Source organism: Macrobrachium nipponense, chromosome 13 (genome assembly GCF_015104395.2).
Source record: "Macrobrachium nipponense isolate FS-2020 chromosome 13, ASM1510439v2, whole genome shotgun sequence".
In the NCBI taxonomy this organism is placed as follows: domain Eukaryota; kingdom Metazoa; phylum Arthropoda; class Malacostraca; order Decapoda; family Palaemonidae; genus Macrobrachium; species Macrobrachium nipponense.
Window position 1 is genome coordinate 100,538,287 of NC_087206.1, and position 19,226 is coordinate 100,557,512.

Genomic DNA, 19,226 nt, shown 5'->3' on the forward strand with positions numbered 1-19,226 from the left:
CAGCCTCGTGTGGCCGAAAGTGTCAGAGAACTACATCGTGTGCCTTTTACAACCCCTAGAAAGCATTGGGGTGTCTTGAGGGGCATTTGTAGACATTTGGGAGGCCTCCAACAAAAGGGCATTGACGAATACTTGTTGGAGCTCGATCGAGAGCAGGTCGTAAGTCCTCATTTTGATGGCAGTTGGTCATCTAGTGACGAGGACATCACTCCCGATGTAAGTGATGATGAATATTTGCCCCCAAGTGAGCTTGAATTTAGTGGTTTTAGTGCATATGAGGGGGAGTCTGGGGAGGAGGAGGAGGAGTTGTCGAGTTTTGTTGTTGGGGACAAAACAGAGAGCGAGGGCGAAAGCGAGGGAGATGGGCCGGGGAGGGGGGTATGAGTGCAAAACCGTGCCCGAGCAGGTGCGCATGCACTTGCATGTGCCCGTAGAAGGTTGCAACATCGTGCCAGCCTAGGTGAAGGCCGTACGCCTGAAAGTGACGAAGGGTGGTCGAAGGACCCCACCTCACCTAACATGCACCCATTCACGGCAGCACCTGGACTCACCGTACCTGCTCCTCTCACTGCTCTGGGGTTCATTCAGCTGCTCCTGACGTGGGAATTGGTAGAACACCTGGTAGCAGAGACGACGGACTACGCTCGGTACTGCCGTGACGAACTGCGGATGACGTTGTCGTATCGCTGGCAGGGTTGCAACCTCACGGACATGACACAATTTTTGGGGCTCCACATTTTTTTGGAATGATGCCTGCTGCCAACGTCAGGCAATATTGGAGGCAGAATTTTTTTTTAAGTATCCCCAATGTGCCCGGCATTATGGCCTGTGATAGTTTCCTGGCGTTGGACAGGTATTTCAATGCTTTCAACCGAAGGGCCATACCCTGGAATAACCCCGACCGCCTCATGTTAGTCCGCCCAGTGTTGGATTACATTCGTGAACGGTGCCAGTTTCTCGTGGTTCCTGGTAAGAACATTTCTTTGAATGAGGGGATGATGCCTTACAAAGGGCGTCTTCTCGGTGTATTCCGGGGTCTTCTCCACGCTGCGTGACACTGTCTTTGGTCTTGTGGATCGTTTCTGTAACCAGGGATACCACCTGTTTATGGATAATTATTATAACTCTGTATCCCTGGCCCAGGAACTGTATGAAGCAGGTGTGCACGTCAGTGGTACCCTTTGGTTGGTGCGTGGGGCCCTGAATGTCTTCAAGAGGTATGCTAGCCAGCTGCAACATCTGGCAAGAGGAGAGACAGAGTGGCGGCAGAAGGGAGATGTCTTCATCATCTGTTGGAAGGGGGTCCGACTCATCCCCATGATTACGGCGAGTCATGAGCCCATCCAAGAAGAGGTCGTTCAGCGGAAGAAGACACGTCGGCAGGGCCGAATTATGTATGAGGAGTTTCTTGTCGAGCGGCCTACCGTCATTGGGCACAACAATAGTCACATGGGAGGAGTTGATCTCTTTGATCAACTCATCCAGTATTATCCCTTCGCCAGGAGAACCAGGAGGTGGACACAGAAGCTCCTCAAATACATACTTCAGTTGGCCCTCCAGAATGCCTACATCCTCTACTGTGGGTACAATTCAGATCTCTGGAGGTTGTCCCACATCCAGTTTCTCGAGGTGGCCAGGAATGCCCTCATAAACTTTAATCCTGATGAGTGGCCTTCCATCACCGCCCCCCAGCCCCAAGCTCCAGATCTGCCCCTAGAGGAAAGGGCAGATGTTAGGAGGGCCAACCTCGGTCGTCCTGCTCCTGCCGCTGCTGCCGCCACCCCTGCTGCTGCCACGCCTGCTGCTGCCACGCCTGCTGCTGCCAAAGCCCCTGCTTCCACCGCCCTTGATGATCCCACCCGCGCTCAGATTCCGACTTCCCGTTGGATACTGGACCCTGTGTGTCGGCTGCAGCCAGGGGATCACACATTGGACCTCCTACAAGGGCACAGGCAGAAACAGTGCCGGGGGTGCCATATGAATGGCAGAAGGAGAGACACCCAGTACGTCTGTCGTGCCTGCAATATAGCACTTTGCAGGATCGGGGAGTGTGACTGCAAGTACCACACTGTGGTCATATATTGGAGTGCGCCTGCCCAAGGGACAATGGAGGGCGCAACAGACTGCCGAGGGGCGGCGGCCCGTTAGTAGTAACGGCGCTCGTCTCCCTCCTCCTCCTGTACCTCATCATGTTGAGAGGAAAAAATGCAAGACTTTAATGGAGGAGGGACAAAACAAGAATAGAACAAAGAGTCAGGATTACGAGTGAGTATTCTGCATTGATTTTATATTTAGTTTTATATTTATTACAAGTTTTCATATATCTGTATTGGTGTTTTGTATATTATTTAGTTTTCTGCCAAAACAAAAGTTTTTTTTGTAATGTAGCTATATATATATAATATATCTATTATCTATATATATAAATATATAATGAATATACTATAATTACATAACATATTACATATATATATATATATATATATATATTAATATATATATATTATGATATATATATATATCTATATATAATACTATATATATATATATATATTATGTATTATAATAATATTATTATATTGACGATGTGGCGCAGAGTATCTGGTTCTGGCTACCATTAATACTTGGTGCATGAAATAGTCAAAGATCTGTGTCTGGACACCATTAATATTTGTTAACCCAAATTGCCAAGTATCTGGTTACTACACTTACCATTTGTACTTTCTAATACAAGAGACCCGTTTATTCCTGGGTCTGGGACACCCTTTGTACTTAGGGCACAGTTCATTCAAGTACCTGGTTGTTACTTACCTCACTACAGACAGACATCTGACCCTTCATCACAAATACTGAACGACTGAATACTCTAAAGGTAAGAGTGATCCCTTTTTTCTAACTGAACAGTCAAGAAAACAATCAGTCTAAGTTCATTAAAATATGTGTGAGGTAATCTTAATTAAAGGGCATCACTCGTGCAAATTCAAATTTAAGTATTTCCCTGATTCTGTTTTATTTGTGGGAAACGTCACAATTATCACTCTATATTTCTACCTAGACAAACAAAATATCATGTTGGTGGTTCAATGAAATTCTCATATAAATCTTAAATACAAAAATTTATTTCTAAATTCAAAATTTATAAGTGAAATTCACAATCTCAGGGAAATTGTTATTACTTGAAAACAAAAGTTTAATTAATTCTTGAATTAATTATTAAGCAAAATTCAATCAAAGTTTATCAAGAAAATTAATTAAATTAAATCATAAAGAAATAATTAAATTTGAAATTAAATTTAATTAAATGCAAGTTAATTCAAAAGTGTACACAATAGAATACTATTCAAACTAATTAAACAAAATAAAGACAATGCAGAAAAACGTAATGCATAATATGAAAACAATTAAAGCATTGACAGTACAATCATTAAGCATATAAAAAAATGGAATATGTGAAAAGAACAAAGCAAAAGATAAATGTTTAGAAATAATAAAACGTTGAAGTGCACTTCACAACATTTGTAAAAATACCTTATACACAGCTGCAGCGTCAATCAAAAGGCCTGTTACAATTTTACACTTTTTCACTATTTTCTTGGCGCCTTCACAAAATTCAATAGATACAAAACTATGTTCAGATTCCACAAACAACACATATATTACTAAGAATTATATAAAAATGAGTGACCAGCTCGTTACGTTAAGTGACTGAGACAGCCTCGCGAGCGAGCGAGAGAGAGAGAGATTTTTAGAGAGAGAGAGAGAGACTATAACGCATGCCGCTCTGTCTCAAAGCGAAAGAATGAATGTTCTCTCATCCATAAGCGTATATGCTATTAGTCTATAGTCGAAGGTGAAAACATATTACGTCATCTCTATAAGAATGGCTAATACAATGCCTCTTTGACTGCGCTCACATAAGGCTATGAATAAGGCTCTTTTGTTCTATTCACAGGCTCGACCGCGATAAGAAAAAATACGCTTACCTAATCTATTTACAAGGGGCTGGATAACATTGCGGCTTGGGGGTCTTACGCTTGTTTTGCGCCGATAAAGAAATCACCTAGCTAAGACATTCTCAAAGTTGGAATACGACTCCCTTGCCAAAGGCTTATGAGCTTTCACTCTCTGTGTGTCTTACGTACTTCAAAATGAAAAATGGATCACTCAAGGCATGTTATCTTTAAATTTGGGAAATCTGAACACAGAAATAAACATTTCATACCATGATACACAAGTTCTGATGTGAATTAATCATATTACCACAATTATAATTGCATTCCAAACTTACGTTATAAGATTCCTCCCCCCAAGAGATTAGTTATTCCGGGGTTGAATCCAACGATTCACAACGGGATAAATAATCGCCAACTACATTGTTCTTACCAGATATGTGCTCAACCTTTATATTATACTGTTGCAAGCACAAAGACCACCTGGTCAGTCTTTGATTATGGTTTTTCATCCGCTGTATGAATGACAGTGGATTGTGATCAGACAACACTAACACTTCTTCATTCCTAGGTCTGTTCACATACACTTCAAACTTTTTCAATGCTGTGATTAAGGCTAGAGTTTCCTTTTCAATAGTTGCATAGTTTTTCTGATGCTTTTTCAGTTTCGAAGACAGGAAACACACAGGGTGTAGAAGGTTATTTTCATCTTCTTGAAGTAGAACAGCTCCAATTCCGCAATCAGAGGCATCAACTTGTATCACAAATTTCTTATTAAAGTCTGGAGCTTGAAGCACGGGTCTTGAAGTTAAAATGGCTTTTACCTTCTCAAAGGATTCTTGACATTCTGGAGTCCAAACAAACTTAGCTTTGGGACTAGTTAAGTCTGTCAAGGGAGCTACTACGGCTGAGAAATTTGGACAGAAACGACGATAGAATCCAGCCATGCCCAAAAATCTTTGTAGTTGCTTCCTAGTAGTAGGGGGGGTAGCCTTACGGATACCTTCCACATTAGCATTCACCGGAGCGAGAAGGCCTTTTCCAACTTCAAACCCAAGGTACTGAACAGTCGCCTTCCCAAACTCACTCTTCTCTAGGTTGACTGTTAGTCCTGCCTCTTGTAGTTTCTTGAAAACTTTCTTCAGGATCTGCAGATGTTCTTCCCGCGTTGTAGAATAAATGACTATGTCATCAAGGTATACACCTACTCCTTCTATAGATCCTAGCAGTTGATCCATCACTCGTTGAAATGTGGCCGGCGCATTCATCAGACCAAATGGCAATACAGTATACTGATACAATCCAAAAGGAGTAATAAAAGCTGACAGCAGCTTAGCATTTTCATCTAAGGGTATCTGATAATATCCCTTCAATAATTCTATCTTGGAAACAAACTTGGCTTGCCCAATATTATCAAGTAACTGATCTATAAGAGGCAAGGGATAATTGTCAGCCACACTAATGGAATTCAGTTTCCTATAATCAGTACACATCCTAAAGGAGCCATCAGGTTTCTTCACTAACACACATGGAGAACTGAAGTGACTTGAACTGGGTTCTGATAATCCATGTTGCAGCAAATACTGAACTTCTTTCTTCAGAACATCTCGATGATAAGGTGATAGGCGATAAGCTCTTTGTTTGAAAGATTTTCCATCCTCTTTGATCTTGATTTCATGTTTTGTCAGATTAGTACGTCTGGGTACATTTGTAAAAATCTCTGTGAAGCTTCTAATCACTTCACTCAATTCCTCACCTTGTTCAACATTAAGATGTTTCAGTTTATCCTCCAAATTTTCCAAAATTGAAGAATTATTCATCTTGCTTTCAGTTCCCAATTCATAGCCATCATCGTCTTTTGTAGATGAAGGTGTCTGTATTATTGACACAGTTCCAGTTCTAGTTTCTGAGAAGTAAGGTTTCAAAAGGTTAACATGTATCTTCCTCTGTCGTTTTCTTCTTTCTGGTGTTTCAATCACATAAGTTCTATCACTTAACTTCTCAATTATCCTGTAGGGACCTTGAAATTTATTTGTAAGGGGAAATCTCTTGACTGGCAGAAACACTAACACTTGTTGACCAACACTAAAACTTCTTAGCTTAGTCTTTCTGTCATAGTTCCTTTTCATTTTCTCTTGACTCATTTTCAGATTTTCTAAAGTGAATTTTCTAATCTCTTCCAACCTTTTCCTTAAGTTCTTCACATACTCTCCTTGGATTTACTCTTTATTTTCTACCCAATTTTCTGCAAGAATTTTCAAAGGTCCTCTCACTTCTCTTCCAAAAATCATCTCATTAGGTGAACATCCCATGCTTTCTTGATAAGCATTCCTAACTTCAAATAACATTAAGGGTAAACCAACATCCCATTCTCTTCCTGACTGAGAACAATACTTTGTCAGCATACTTTTCAATGTCTGGTGGAACCTTTCCAAGGCACCTTGAGTTTCTGGATGATAAGCGGTTGATAACTGTTGTTCCACCCCTAATAAGTTCATCACATCCTGGAATAACTTGGAAGTAAAGTTCGTTCCTCTATCACTTTGTACAATTTCTGGTATACCAAACTTTGAGAAAAACTCCACTAGTTTCTCAGCAACTATCTTGGCAGATATGTTTCTAACAGGGATCGCTTCAGGATATCTGGTAACAGGACACATTAATGTCAACAGATATTAATTTCCTTTCTTCGTCTTCGGAAGCGGTCCAACCATATCTATAATCACCTTGTTAAAGGGTTCTCCTCTAACTTCTATAGGTTGATGGGGGGCTTTCTGAATGGTTTCATTAGGTTTTCCAGCTATCTGGCAGGTATGACACTCTTGACAGAACCTGCTAACATCTTTATGAAGTCCAGGCCAGAAAAAATATCTCATGATCTTCTCCACAGTCTTCCTGACTCCCATATGTCCAGATTCATGAGCCACTGCTACCACTTGCTTTCTCAATGGCCATGGAATCAAAATCTGATGATATTCGCCCCATTCAGCGTTTCCGGGTATATCTGAAGGTTTATATTTCCTCATCAGCAAACCTTCCTTCAGATAATAACAGGTAGGAGTTTGTTGCATCTCTTCCTGATCAACAACTCTGAAGAACAAATCAGCTAACGATGCATCCCTCTTCTGCAAGTCCATTAGCTTCTCTCTTGTTACCTGTCCAACTTCAATAGTTGAACCATCAATACCTGCTACCTCAGCTACTGCAGTTTTACTACTATCTTCAGGAACACCTTGACTACTCGGAGTCTCTTCAGGAACAAGAGATTCTTCATTTTCTTGGGAAATCCTTTCTCGGTCAGCTCCACGGGAGGCATCACTCCCCTGGAACAATTGTTCTAAGTTCAAAGATCCTTCACTTGATCCATCTTGGGCATGCAAATCCTCAGTTTCTTCACCAACAGTCGTAATTCTCCTCATACTTCTGGTAGTTACACAACTAGGGAACAGGTGGGGGTTTTTCTTCTCCAACTCTACCGTAGGACTAATCCTCAACGGTTTGTCTGTCACTACAGGACAAGGAACAAATGGAACACCACCAACTTCATTACCCAACAGAACATGTACACCTTCCACAGCCAGTGAGTCCTTTACAGCAAAATCAACACTCCCTGTCACTAATTCACAGGACAGGTGTAAGCGGCATATAGGAGTTACTTCCTCTCCTCCTATACCCTTCAAAATAACTGAATCTCCAGTGAGATTCTTCTCCAACATTGGGTGACCACCACGTAACACCACACTATGGTTGCTCCCTGTATCACGTAAAATCTTGACTGGTACCTGCACACTCTCTTCCTGAGTTGCCAGTGTACCCTCATAGATATATGGCTTAAAAGCCTCCAAACTGTTCAGCCACTCATTGCTTGAAGTTACATTTCCACTGGTTGCTAAACATTCAGCTTGTTTAGTTTCAGTCCTCCCTGTAGTCGGATTCCTCCCCACATTGTTATTAACAGTCTGTTTGACCTGGTCACCTCTTACTATTTGACCAACAGGCTTGGACTGTTGATAATTCCAATAACACTCCTGACTGAAGTGTCCTGCTCTTCCACACTTGAAGCAGACAACATTAGGCTTTTGCAACTGTCTTGCAAAATTAGATGAGGATTTCACATTAGTTTGCTGAGGAATATTATTACTTGTAGGTTTCCCACTTATAGGATTGTTCCTGAAACCTGGATGAGACTTAAAACCTGGGCGTGGTTGATTCTGGTACTTGACATTATAATTACGCCTGCTACTAATTATATTGTAGTCCTCACTCAGTGTAGCAGCTTTGTCAAGGTTTTTAACCTCTCTCTCTCTCAAATAGGCTCTTATATGTTCAGGAATACCTTTAAAATATTGCTCTAAAACAACTAACTCTTCTAACTCTTCAAAAGTTGTAACTTTAGCTGCCTCCAACCATCTTTTAAAACACCTTCTCACTTTATAAGCATAATCCAAGAAAGTTACTTTTTCATCCTTTCTTAAGTTTCTGAATCTTTCATTGTAGTACTCTGGGGTCAACTGGTATACTTGTAGCACATTATGTTTGAGCACCTTATAGTATTTACACTGATCAGCTGTTAAGGCTAGATAAGCACTCCTCCCTTTACCAATCAAGACACTTTGTAGCAAAACTGACCATTTATCTTCTGGCCATCCCATACCTGAAGCCACTTTCCCCAAGTGATCTAAGAACTCATCTGGAGCCTCTTCAGTAAACTTAGGGATTAACTTCTGCACTCTTACTACATCAAATGCAGGGTCTTGATTACCATGGTTAGGGTTAGACGGTGTTGAAGGTAATGTGGATCTAGCTCTTATCAATTCCATCTCCCTTTCATGTCTTGCAATTTCTCTTTCCTCTTTTATCCTTTGCCTTTCATCTTCTGCAGCTTTTTCTTCTTCTCTTTCTCTTCTGTCTTGTTTTTCCCTGTCTATTCTCTCTCTTTCAGCCTGCATTTTCAGCTTAATCAAACTTTCTTCTGCTTCTATGCGTCTGAGTTCCAATTCTGCATCACTTTTCTCTTTCTTTTCTACTTGCTTATTTATAAGATCAGCCTGTGCTACATTCAACAACGCTTGAGCTAGTTCTAACTCATCATCATCAGTTATTCTACCAGAGTCTATCAATGCTTGCATGGCAATGCATTTAATTTGTGCTTTTATCATGCTATTAAACACATGACAACCACATGCTTCTGCTAGAGCACTCCACTGTGCCTTAGTCAGAGTAGTTTCAGACAACACTTGGATGGAAGGGGCTGCTAAAAATTCCTGAGTATCGAATGGAGCCATTTTTCTCAAATACAATTCTTACAATAAAATGCAAAAACAAATATATGGTCACTCTTCTAACAAAATATATTCCTAACACCACCAGTATAAGCTAGAGTGATAATGCGATTTGTTTTCCTCCCTGGTTTCTGGGGCTCATTGACACTTGGTACATAAAGTGCCAAATATCCCGGGTCTGGGCACCATCAATACTTGGTGCTGAAGTGGCGCAGAGTATCTGGTTCTGGATACCATTAATACTTGGTGCATGAAATAGTCAAAGATCTGTGTCTGGACACCATTAATATTTGTTAACCCAAATTGCCAAGTATCTGGTTACTACACTTACCATTTGTACTTTCTAATACAAGAGACCCGTTTATTCCTGGGTCTGGGACACCCTTTGTACTTAGGGCACAGTTCATTCAAGTACCTGGTTGTTACTTACCTCACTACAGACAGACATCTGACCCTTCATCACAAATACATGAACGACTGAATACTCTAAAGGTAAGAGTGATCCCTTTTTTCTAACTGAACAGTCAAGAAAACAATCAAAGTTCATTAAAATATGTGTGAGGTAATCTTAATTAAAGGGCATCACTCGTGCAAATTCAAATTTAAGTATTTCCCTGATTCTGTTTTATTTGTGGGAAACGTCACAATTATCACTCTATATTTCTACCTAGACAAACTAAATATCATGGTGGTTCAATGAAATTCTCATATAAATCTTAAATACAAAAATTTATTTCTAAATTCAAAATTTATAAGTGAAATTCACAATCTCAGGGAAATTGTTATTACTTGAAAACAAAAGTTTAATTAATTCTTGAAATAATTATTAAGCAAAATTCAAAGTTTATCAAGAAAATTAATTAAAATAAATCATAAAGCAATAATTAAATTTGAAATTAAATTTAATTAAATGCAAGTTAATTCACAAGTGTAAGATTCAAAATGTACACAATAGAATACTATTCAAACTAATTAAACAAAATAAAGACAATGCAGAAAAACATAATGCATAATATGAAAACAATTAAAGCATTGACAGTACAATCATTAAGCATATAACAAAATGGAATATGTGAAAAGAATAAAGCAAAAGATAAATGTTTAGAAATAATAAAACGTTGAAGTGCACTTCACAACATTTGTAAAAATACCTTATACACAGCTGCAGCGTCAATCAAAAGGCCTGTTACAATTTTACACTTTTTCACTATTTTCTTGGCGCCTTCACAAAAACCAATAGATACAAAACTATGTTCAGATTCCACAAACAACACATATATTACTAAGAATTATATAAAAATGAGTGACCAGCTCGTTACGTTAAGTGACTGAGACAGCCTCGCGAGCGAGCGAGAGAGAGAGAGATTTTTAGAGAGAGAGAGAGAGACTATAACGCACGCCGCTCTGTCTCAAAGCGAAAGAATGAAAGTTCTCTCATCCATAAGCGTATATGCTATTAGTCTATAGTCGAAGGTGAAAACATATTACGTCATCTCTATAGGAATGGCTAATACAATGCCTCTTTGACTGCGCTCACATAAGGCTATGAATAAGGCTCTCTTGTTCCATTCACAGGCTCGACCGCGATAAGAAAAAATACGCTTACCTAATCTATTTACAAGGGGCTGGATAACATTGCGGCTTGGGGGGTCTTACGCTTGTTTTGCGCCGATAAAGAAATCACCTAGCTAAGACATTTTCAAAGTGGGAATACGACTCTCTTGCCAAAGGCTTATGAGCTTTCACTCTCTGTGTGTCTTACGTACTTCAAAATGAAAAATGGATCACTTAAGGCATGTTATCTTTAAATTTGGGAAATCTGAACACAGAAATAAACATTTCATACCATGATACACAAGTTCTGATGTGAATTAATCATATAACCACAATTATAATTGCATTCCAAACTTACATTATAAGAATATATATATATATATATATATATATATATATATATCTATATCTATATCTATATATATTATATATATATAGATATATTATGTATATATATATAGATATATATATTTATATAGGATAGTATATATATATATATTTCTATATATATATTTATGATATATATATATTATATATATATATATATATATATATAATATTTAATAATATATATATATCATATATATATATATATATATATATATATATAGATATATTATATATATATATATATATATATATATATATATATATATAGAGATCTATATATATACATATATAGATATATCTAATATATATAGATATAATCTTATATGATATATATATTCTATATATATATATATCTATATATATATCTATATATATATATATCTATATAGATAATATATATATATATATCTATATATATATCTATATATATATATATATATATATTTATATATATATCTAATATATATATCTATATCTATAGAATATATACTATATATATATCTATATATATATATCTAATATATATATATACATACCTATATAATATATATATATATATATATATATATATATATCATATATCATATATATATATACATATATATTATATATATACATACTATATATTATATATATATACATATATATATTATAATATATATATATATATATATATATATATATATATATATATATTGGTATTTTTTGGTAAACAAAAAATCTAACATTCTAGTGATATTCCATCATTTACCTTCATTTTGTAACAAATTGGAAGTCTCTAGCACAATATTTCGATTTATGGTGAATTTTTAAAAAAACTTTTTCCTTCCCTCCGCAAGCAGTATCTCGGCTGCAAATCTTAGAAATGCTTGAGTCACTTTGTCGTAATTTTTGCACCGTTTTATATTAGCCATTACTTAGAGTTTTATATATGAAAGTGTGCGTAATTTCATGTAGAATATAAAAAAAATAACTCATGGTTGTAGCTTTTATCATTTTTAAAAAATTTGCATATAAATCACGATAAATGGAAAAAATTCGACATTCTGTCAACTTTGACTCGACCGAAATGGTAAAAAAATGCAATTGTAGGCTAATACTCTTACATTCTAGTAATATTCAATCATTTACCTTAATTTTGCAACAAATTGGAAGTCTCTTGCACAATATTTCGATTTATGGTGAATTTTTGAAAACTTTTTCCTTCCCTCCGCGTGCGGTAACTTGGCCGCAAATCTCAGAAATGCATGAGTCACTTTGTCGTAATTTTTGGACCATTTTATATTAGCCATTATATAGAATTTTATATTTGAAAATGTGCGCAATTTCATGTAGAATACAACAAAAAATAACACATGGTTGTAGATTTTACAATTTTGAAAGATTTGCATATAAATCACAATAAATGGAAAAAATTCGATATTCAGTCAACTTTGACTCAACCGAAATGGTAGAAAAACGCAATTGTAGGCTGACTCTTACATTCTAGTAATATACAATCATTTACCTTCATTTTGCAAGAAATTGGAAGTCTTTAGCACAATATTTCGATTTATGGTGAATTTTTGAAAAAAAAACTTTTCCTTCCCTCCTCGCGCGGTATCTCGGCCACAAATCTCAGAAATGCTTGAGTCACTTTGTTGTAATTTTTGCACCATTTTATATTAGCCGTTACATAGAGTTTTATATATGAAAATGTGTGCAATTTCACTTAGAATATATAAAAAATAACTCATTGTTGTAGTTTTTATCATTTTTAAAAAATTTGCATATAAATCACGATAAATGGAAAAAATTCGACAATTGGTCAACTTTGACACGACCAAAATGGTAAAAAAACGCAATTGTAAGCTAAGACTCTTACATTCTAGAAATATTCAATCATTTACCTTCATTTTGCAACAAATTGGAAGTCTAGCACAATATTTCGATTTATGGTGAATTTTTGAAAAAAACCTTTTCCTTCCCTGTGCGCGGTATCTCAGCTGCAAATCTTAGAAATGCATGAGTCACTTTGTTGTAACTTTTGCACCGTTTTATATTGGCCATTACATAGAGTTTTATATATGAAAATGTGCGCAATTTCATGTAGAATTCAACAAAAATAACTCATGTTTACAGCTTTTATTATTTTTCAAAAATTTGCAATTTAAATCATGATAAATGGAAAAAATTCGACATTTGGTCAAATTTGACTCGACCGAAATGGTCAAAAAACGCAATTGTAAGATACGACTCTTACTTTCTAGTAATATTCAATCATTTACCTTCATTTTGCAACGAACGGAAAGTCTCTAGCACAATATTTCGATTTATGGTGAATTTAAAAAAAAAAACTTTTCTTTCCCTCCTTGTGCGGTATCTCGGCCGCAAATCTTAGAAATGCTTGAGTCACTTTGTCGTAATTTTTGCACCATTTTATATTAGCCATTACATAGAGTTTTATATATGAAAATGTGTGCAATTACATGTAGAATGCAACAAAAATAACTCATGATTGTAGCTTTTATTATTTTGAAAAATTTGCAATTTAAATCACGATAAATGGAAAAAATTCGACATTTGGTCAACTTTGACTCGACCGAAGTGGTCGAAAAACGCAATTGTAAGATAAGACTCTTACATTCTAGTAATACTCAATCATTTACCTTCATTTTGCAACAAATTGAAGTCTCTAGCACAATATTTTGATTTATGGTGAATTTTTGAAAAAAACTTTTTCCTTCCCTGCGCGAGCGGTAACTTGGCCACAAATTTCAGAAATGCTTGAGTCACTTTGTCGTAATTTTTGCACCATTTTATATTAGCCGTTCCATAGAGTTTTATATATGAAAATGTGCGCAATTGCATGTAGAATACAAAAAGAATAACTCATGGTTGTAGCTTTTATCATTTTTGAAAAGTTTGCATATAAATCACGATAATTAGAAAAGACTCAACATTCTGTCAACTTTGACTCGACCGAAATGGTCGAAAAATGCAATTGTAAGCTAAACCTCTTAGAGTCTAGTAATATCCAATTAATTACCTTCATTTTGCAATAAACGGGAAGTCTCTAGCACAATATTTCGATTTATGTTGAATTTTTGAAAAAAAAAAAAATTTTTTACGTCTGTGCGTTACGATTTCATGCATCACTTTGTGATAATATTTTCTGTGTTGCTTTGATTGTTTTACCATTTGTTTTATACCAAAATCATCGCAATTTAGTGTACAATACAACGAAAAAAAGTTAACTCATTAGCTTTAACCGTTTTGCTCACAGCGCGATTTGTATGCAATTATATATGAAATTTTTTTCCGCCCCGTCATATATTCCAACATTTATATATGATGATAATATTTTTTTTCATTTCTAATGGTTATATACTAAACTTAAGGCAATGACAAAAAAAGGAGCCAAAAATGAACTCTTAATCTTAAAAACTAAGAATGCTGTGATTTAAAAAAAAAAAAAAACTTTTTTTTTTTTTTTTTTTTCGCTTCGGCGCTCACTCCCAAACTCCGCCGGCATTCGGGAGGCACTTTCGGAAATACCGGCTTGGCGTTTAAAAGGTATACATACATACATACATACATGTGTATATATATATATATATATATATATATATTATATATATATATATATTTATAAATGACCATGCCCTATTTCTCAAGGTAGCAGGCCAGTGGAAGTCAAAATTTTATTTGAATCTTAATTTGGTCGTTCTTAGTGGGTATTTAGGTATTTTCCAGGATTTTTTTTTATTACATTGACAGCTATCTTTAATTCAGATGCAAAGTTCTTTAGCGGGCAGCATTTTACCTTTATTTGATTTTGAAGAAACTTGGTAGGCAGATACCTAGAGGTATGATGATTATTTTCACAGAAGGTTTCTTATCTTCACATATTTGGCCAAGTTCATAGGTCATTTTGAAGTTATAAATTGTAATTTTAAGGGTGTAACTTTTATATCATTTTGATGATACTTATTACATGGGGGGGTGGGGGGGTAATCATTTTCCCCGAACAATTTTATTTTAACATATTTTTCGAGGTCTAAAGTCAAAGAAGGTCAAAGTTTGACTTTTTTCTAATTTTGACAGAGCTAAATACCTGATATGGAGAGCATTTTTCCGAAGTGTCTATACCTTTGACTTTTTTCAAGGTCACAAATCGTTTTAAGACAAAATCGAGAACTTCTCAAAAGCCCAGAAGCTACAATAGTTGGAAGTCTTTGGTATTCGGTCTTTTTCAGGATGTATAGTAATTAAGTTTTAAGGGTTAAACAGCGAGTGAATGGAGAAGGGCTATTTCAATCCCCTTGTTAAAGCTGTCAAAACCTCTGTTACCTTTTATAAGTATTTTGACAGTTTATTAATTTCATGATTTCAAACATTTTAAAAAGTCATAAGATGCAGTGTTTATATTTTAGTGCAGCTGCATCGTGCGATGTAAATGACGAATTGTGATGTCTGGTGCCAAAACATATAATTTGAATAAAAGTTATTCCATCTTCTTTCCTTGAGTTTAAGCAATATGTGCGCACACGTTCTAAAATCCTTTATGTTGGGGATTTCACTGTACACTTGAATAAATTAATTCTTCCTGGACCATGTGCCCGAGATCGCGTCCTTGTGACAATTTCTGTAGCTGAGATATTGGTTAAAGGAATGGAAGGACATGTTCTTTTGTCAAAAAACTCCTCCAAAGCTTGAGTTTGACTGCTTGGCATATGACTATGAATTATGGTTGCTTCCTCTCCAGCCAAAGAATTCAACTATGGTTTATTTTGACTCCTGAAATTAATCGTGTGTATCTGTACTCAACGTCTTGCAGCTCAGTCCACAAAGTTCATAGGGTATTTTATGATGCATTTATAATAATCATAGACATTCATTTAAGACAAAGTGCTTACTCCAAAATCTTGATTGTTAATGGAGCATTTAAGAACTGTAGTACATTGAGAAATACCTAGTAATGAGCATCCTGTTAGTATCAAAGTATTTGTACATTAAATTTCATGCAAATCATGGGACAAGTTTTCTATTGGTCAGTTTCAAAATTTTGAAAAGTTTATTGAAATGCATAAAAGATTGTTAGTGTAATTTTAGTCCATATTGGAGAAGGTAATCGTCCTATCAGTTTGATTAGTGCTAGTAAATATTTTTATATTCCAATTATATGTGTGAATGAATTATAATTTAATAAGTTTTTTAAAAGAAAGTTTTGATAGGAACATGAATATCAACATAAGATTTTTTTTAAACTTGATAAATTGATTTGGAAAGAATTATGTAACAATACAGTGGTTAGGTACAAGTACCATTCGAAAACAAGATTAGTAGGTACAACGTTTGGTACACAACACCTTTAGAACTAATACTCGCATAGTTTGTGAAGTCAACAATAATAATTCTCATCTTTTGTAGGGAACTTTTAATTGTATAACTTCAACAATATTGGGTACTTCATAAACCTACACAAAATCTCATCACCAGGTCATCGAACTCTACTGAACACATACTGCGTAATCATCCCTGTAGCATGCGCTCTGGTGCGTCCTGGATAATGGGATCCTTCGGTTCTAGTGACCTCTTTTGCCTCATCTATCCAAGCCTTTCTATGTCTGGTCTCATTTTCTCCAACACCTTTCAGTTATACACTTTTCAGCAACCTGTGATCACTCGTTCTCTTCTCATGACTGGACCATCTCACACTACTTTGATCCATCCTTTTACCTTCACAAAACGTCTGTGTATCTCTATATTTCTAACCTATCAATGCACAGATCATTGTACTACCATGCAAGCAGTTGATGTCAGCAGCATCATCGTTTTTTTCTCAATCGCATTTACCATCCAAATTATGTCAGCAGCCATACTACACTGAAAGTTCCATTCTTCCTTTGATCAAGTAAAACATAAATTCCTCTTCAATAGAGGAGTTCCTGAAAAAAATCCCTTCCTATAAAATCCCCACTTTGGCTTCCATAAACAATTCAAGTGTGTTCCCAGTCTTTTGTATACCCTCAGCTACCTTTCGTGCTTAACTTTTATCATCTTACCATCGTCCGTTATTATTTATCCCAAGTACTTCTACTAATAATCATTTGCCTCCTTTCTTCGACCATCCATGATAACATTGACTGCTCCATCTTCTGCGTTCCAGTTACCCTTAACCTTATTTTTTCCTGGCTACACTTAAAGACTATTGACAGTTAATGACAAATTCCCTTACCTAGAAGGGAGACGTAGTGGAATACATGGATGAAGTCGCCTGGGAAGTAATCAAACACTGCCAAATCGACGGGCAGGCTGGTATACTGGTATGCCAAGCTCTGGCAGGCTAGCCTGGCATCGTGCCAAGATGCACCTTCGCTGGAAAAGTAGTAGCACAGGGAGCCCACCGGAATGAATGGATAATCACATGCTGCAGAAATAAAGGCATAAGCAAACTGATAAGTGCTTCAGATTAGTACTCTCTCTCTCTCTCTCTCTCTCCTAGAAAGCTTGTGTTTTTGTGATTGAAATAGACATAAAACAAATAACAGTGCCCCGTACGGGATATTGTAATATAGGCAGACAATATCTAAAGGGTTTTGACTGCCCTTTGGTCCGGAGTCAAATCTCTATCTCTCATGCTGTCCCCTCATTTCTTTCATCCCTCTATATTCTGTCCAATCCCTTATCAAACTTCACTTCTCGCTGTCTCTACCCCTGCCAACTCGCCATGGGCCAGCGTGCAGGGAATAGCCCACACACTCCCCTAATGAGTTGTAACCACAGGCGAAATTCAGCAGTTTCTGTTGGGTCAGCGGATTTAAATCAAGGCCCAACCACGCAGTCTGATTTGAGTACGTCTCTCCCTTCCAACCTTTCTTACTTAAGAAGTGCTACGAGAAGTAAAACTCGGCACCTTCGTTCAATATTTGGTGTTTGCGCTTGGATGTCAGTGACGTATGCATGTGGAGTCGTTACGTTGTATGTGTGTGATTATGTCCTGAACGTCCCGAGTCTGTTATCGAAAGCAGTCCTTGTTTTCTCACCGGCAACAGTGGATGCAACGCAAAAGGCCAGGAGAAGTAATCGTGCCCCTTTCATCTCTCACTTGGGAGCCGTCTGGGAAGAAAGTGTACCAGGGCTGATGGTATCTACTTTTTATACTAACCCCTCTCTCTCTCTCTCTCTCTCTCTGTCTCTCTCTCTCTCTCTCTCTCTCTCTCTCTCTGTGAAGTGCGTATAGTATGAGAGATATTGCCACATGTAGGATCTTTAGAGAAAGTAACTTATATTATCGATATTGGTTATTTCGATATTTTTTTTGAAGGATTTTTATGTCAACCTTTATTTTTTTTATTTTTTAAAATTCTCTTTGAATTATTGCTTTTACCCTGTCATCTCTTTCGCTATTCTTTGGCATTTTCAGTTACTACTAAATTACAACTGTTGTTATCGTCTCAGCTCATTGTTCGTCATCTGCGGGGGGACATATCCCTCCCTTTTAATTCAGGGGTGGGACTAGTACATGTCAAATGTCAGCCGCCCCGCCACCCACAAACTTTTTTTCTCCACGTTTTATACAACAGATGCAGGACATGAGGCTATTGATAATATGAAATAAAATATATACTAAGCACAACTAAGTATAAAAATAAAATATATATATATTATGTAATTTGTCATTAGGTTCGTGGACATATTAATTGCTAATTTAGATTTTGACTGATATAGCCCATTTTTTATGTATGAAGTCGGCAAACGCTGCAAACGCATCTAAGCAGCACCCTTCATTAGGGATGCCTTAGTGTTCATGAACTTTTTAATATTGATAACGCCTCTGGAAAGTTCAAGCATCTCTACCTAAATATCCATGCTCAGGATGAAAACACACCAAACCCTTTACGGCTGAAGCCAATCTGCTCAACTCGGTGGTTAACTCGTGGACCTTCAGTAAAGTCTGCTTTGATAACTATAAACTACCTCTGGAAGCCCTTCAAAAGGCAGCAAATGACTTACTTTGGTATTCGCAATTGTTTGTTAAAAGGAAATTGTCTTTGGGCTCTGCTTC

At 36.6% G+C, this 19,226-nt stretch overlaps 1 protein-coding gene across 1 annotated transcript in view; it reads right to left on the minus strand.

The window, feature by feature from the left end:
- Positions 1 to 18,325, minus strand: part of LOC135225227 (hepatic lectin-like) — a 36,196-nt gene extending 17,871 nt beyond the window's left edge. Inside the window, exons 1-2 of the mRNA XM_064264551.1 lie at positions 18,205 to 18,325; positions 17,397 to 17,588 (exon numbers count right to left, since the gene is read on the minus strand). Of these exons, the coding sequence (XP_064120621.1) occupies positions 17,397 to 17,588; positions 18,205 to 18,259 (247 nt within the window). The 5' untranslated portion in view covers positions 18,260 to 18,325. The remainder of the gene's footprint in view (positions 1 to 17,396; positions 17,589 to 18,204) is intronic.
- Between the last annotated feature and the right edge of the window lie 901 nt (positions 18,326 to 19,226).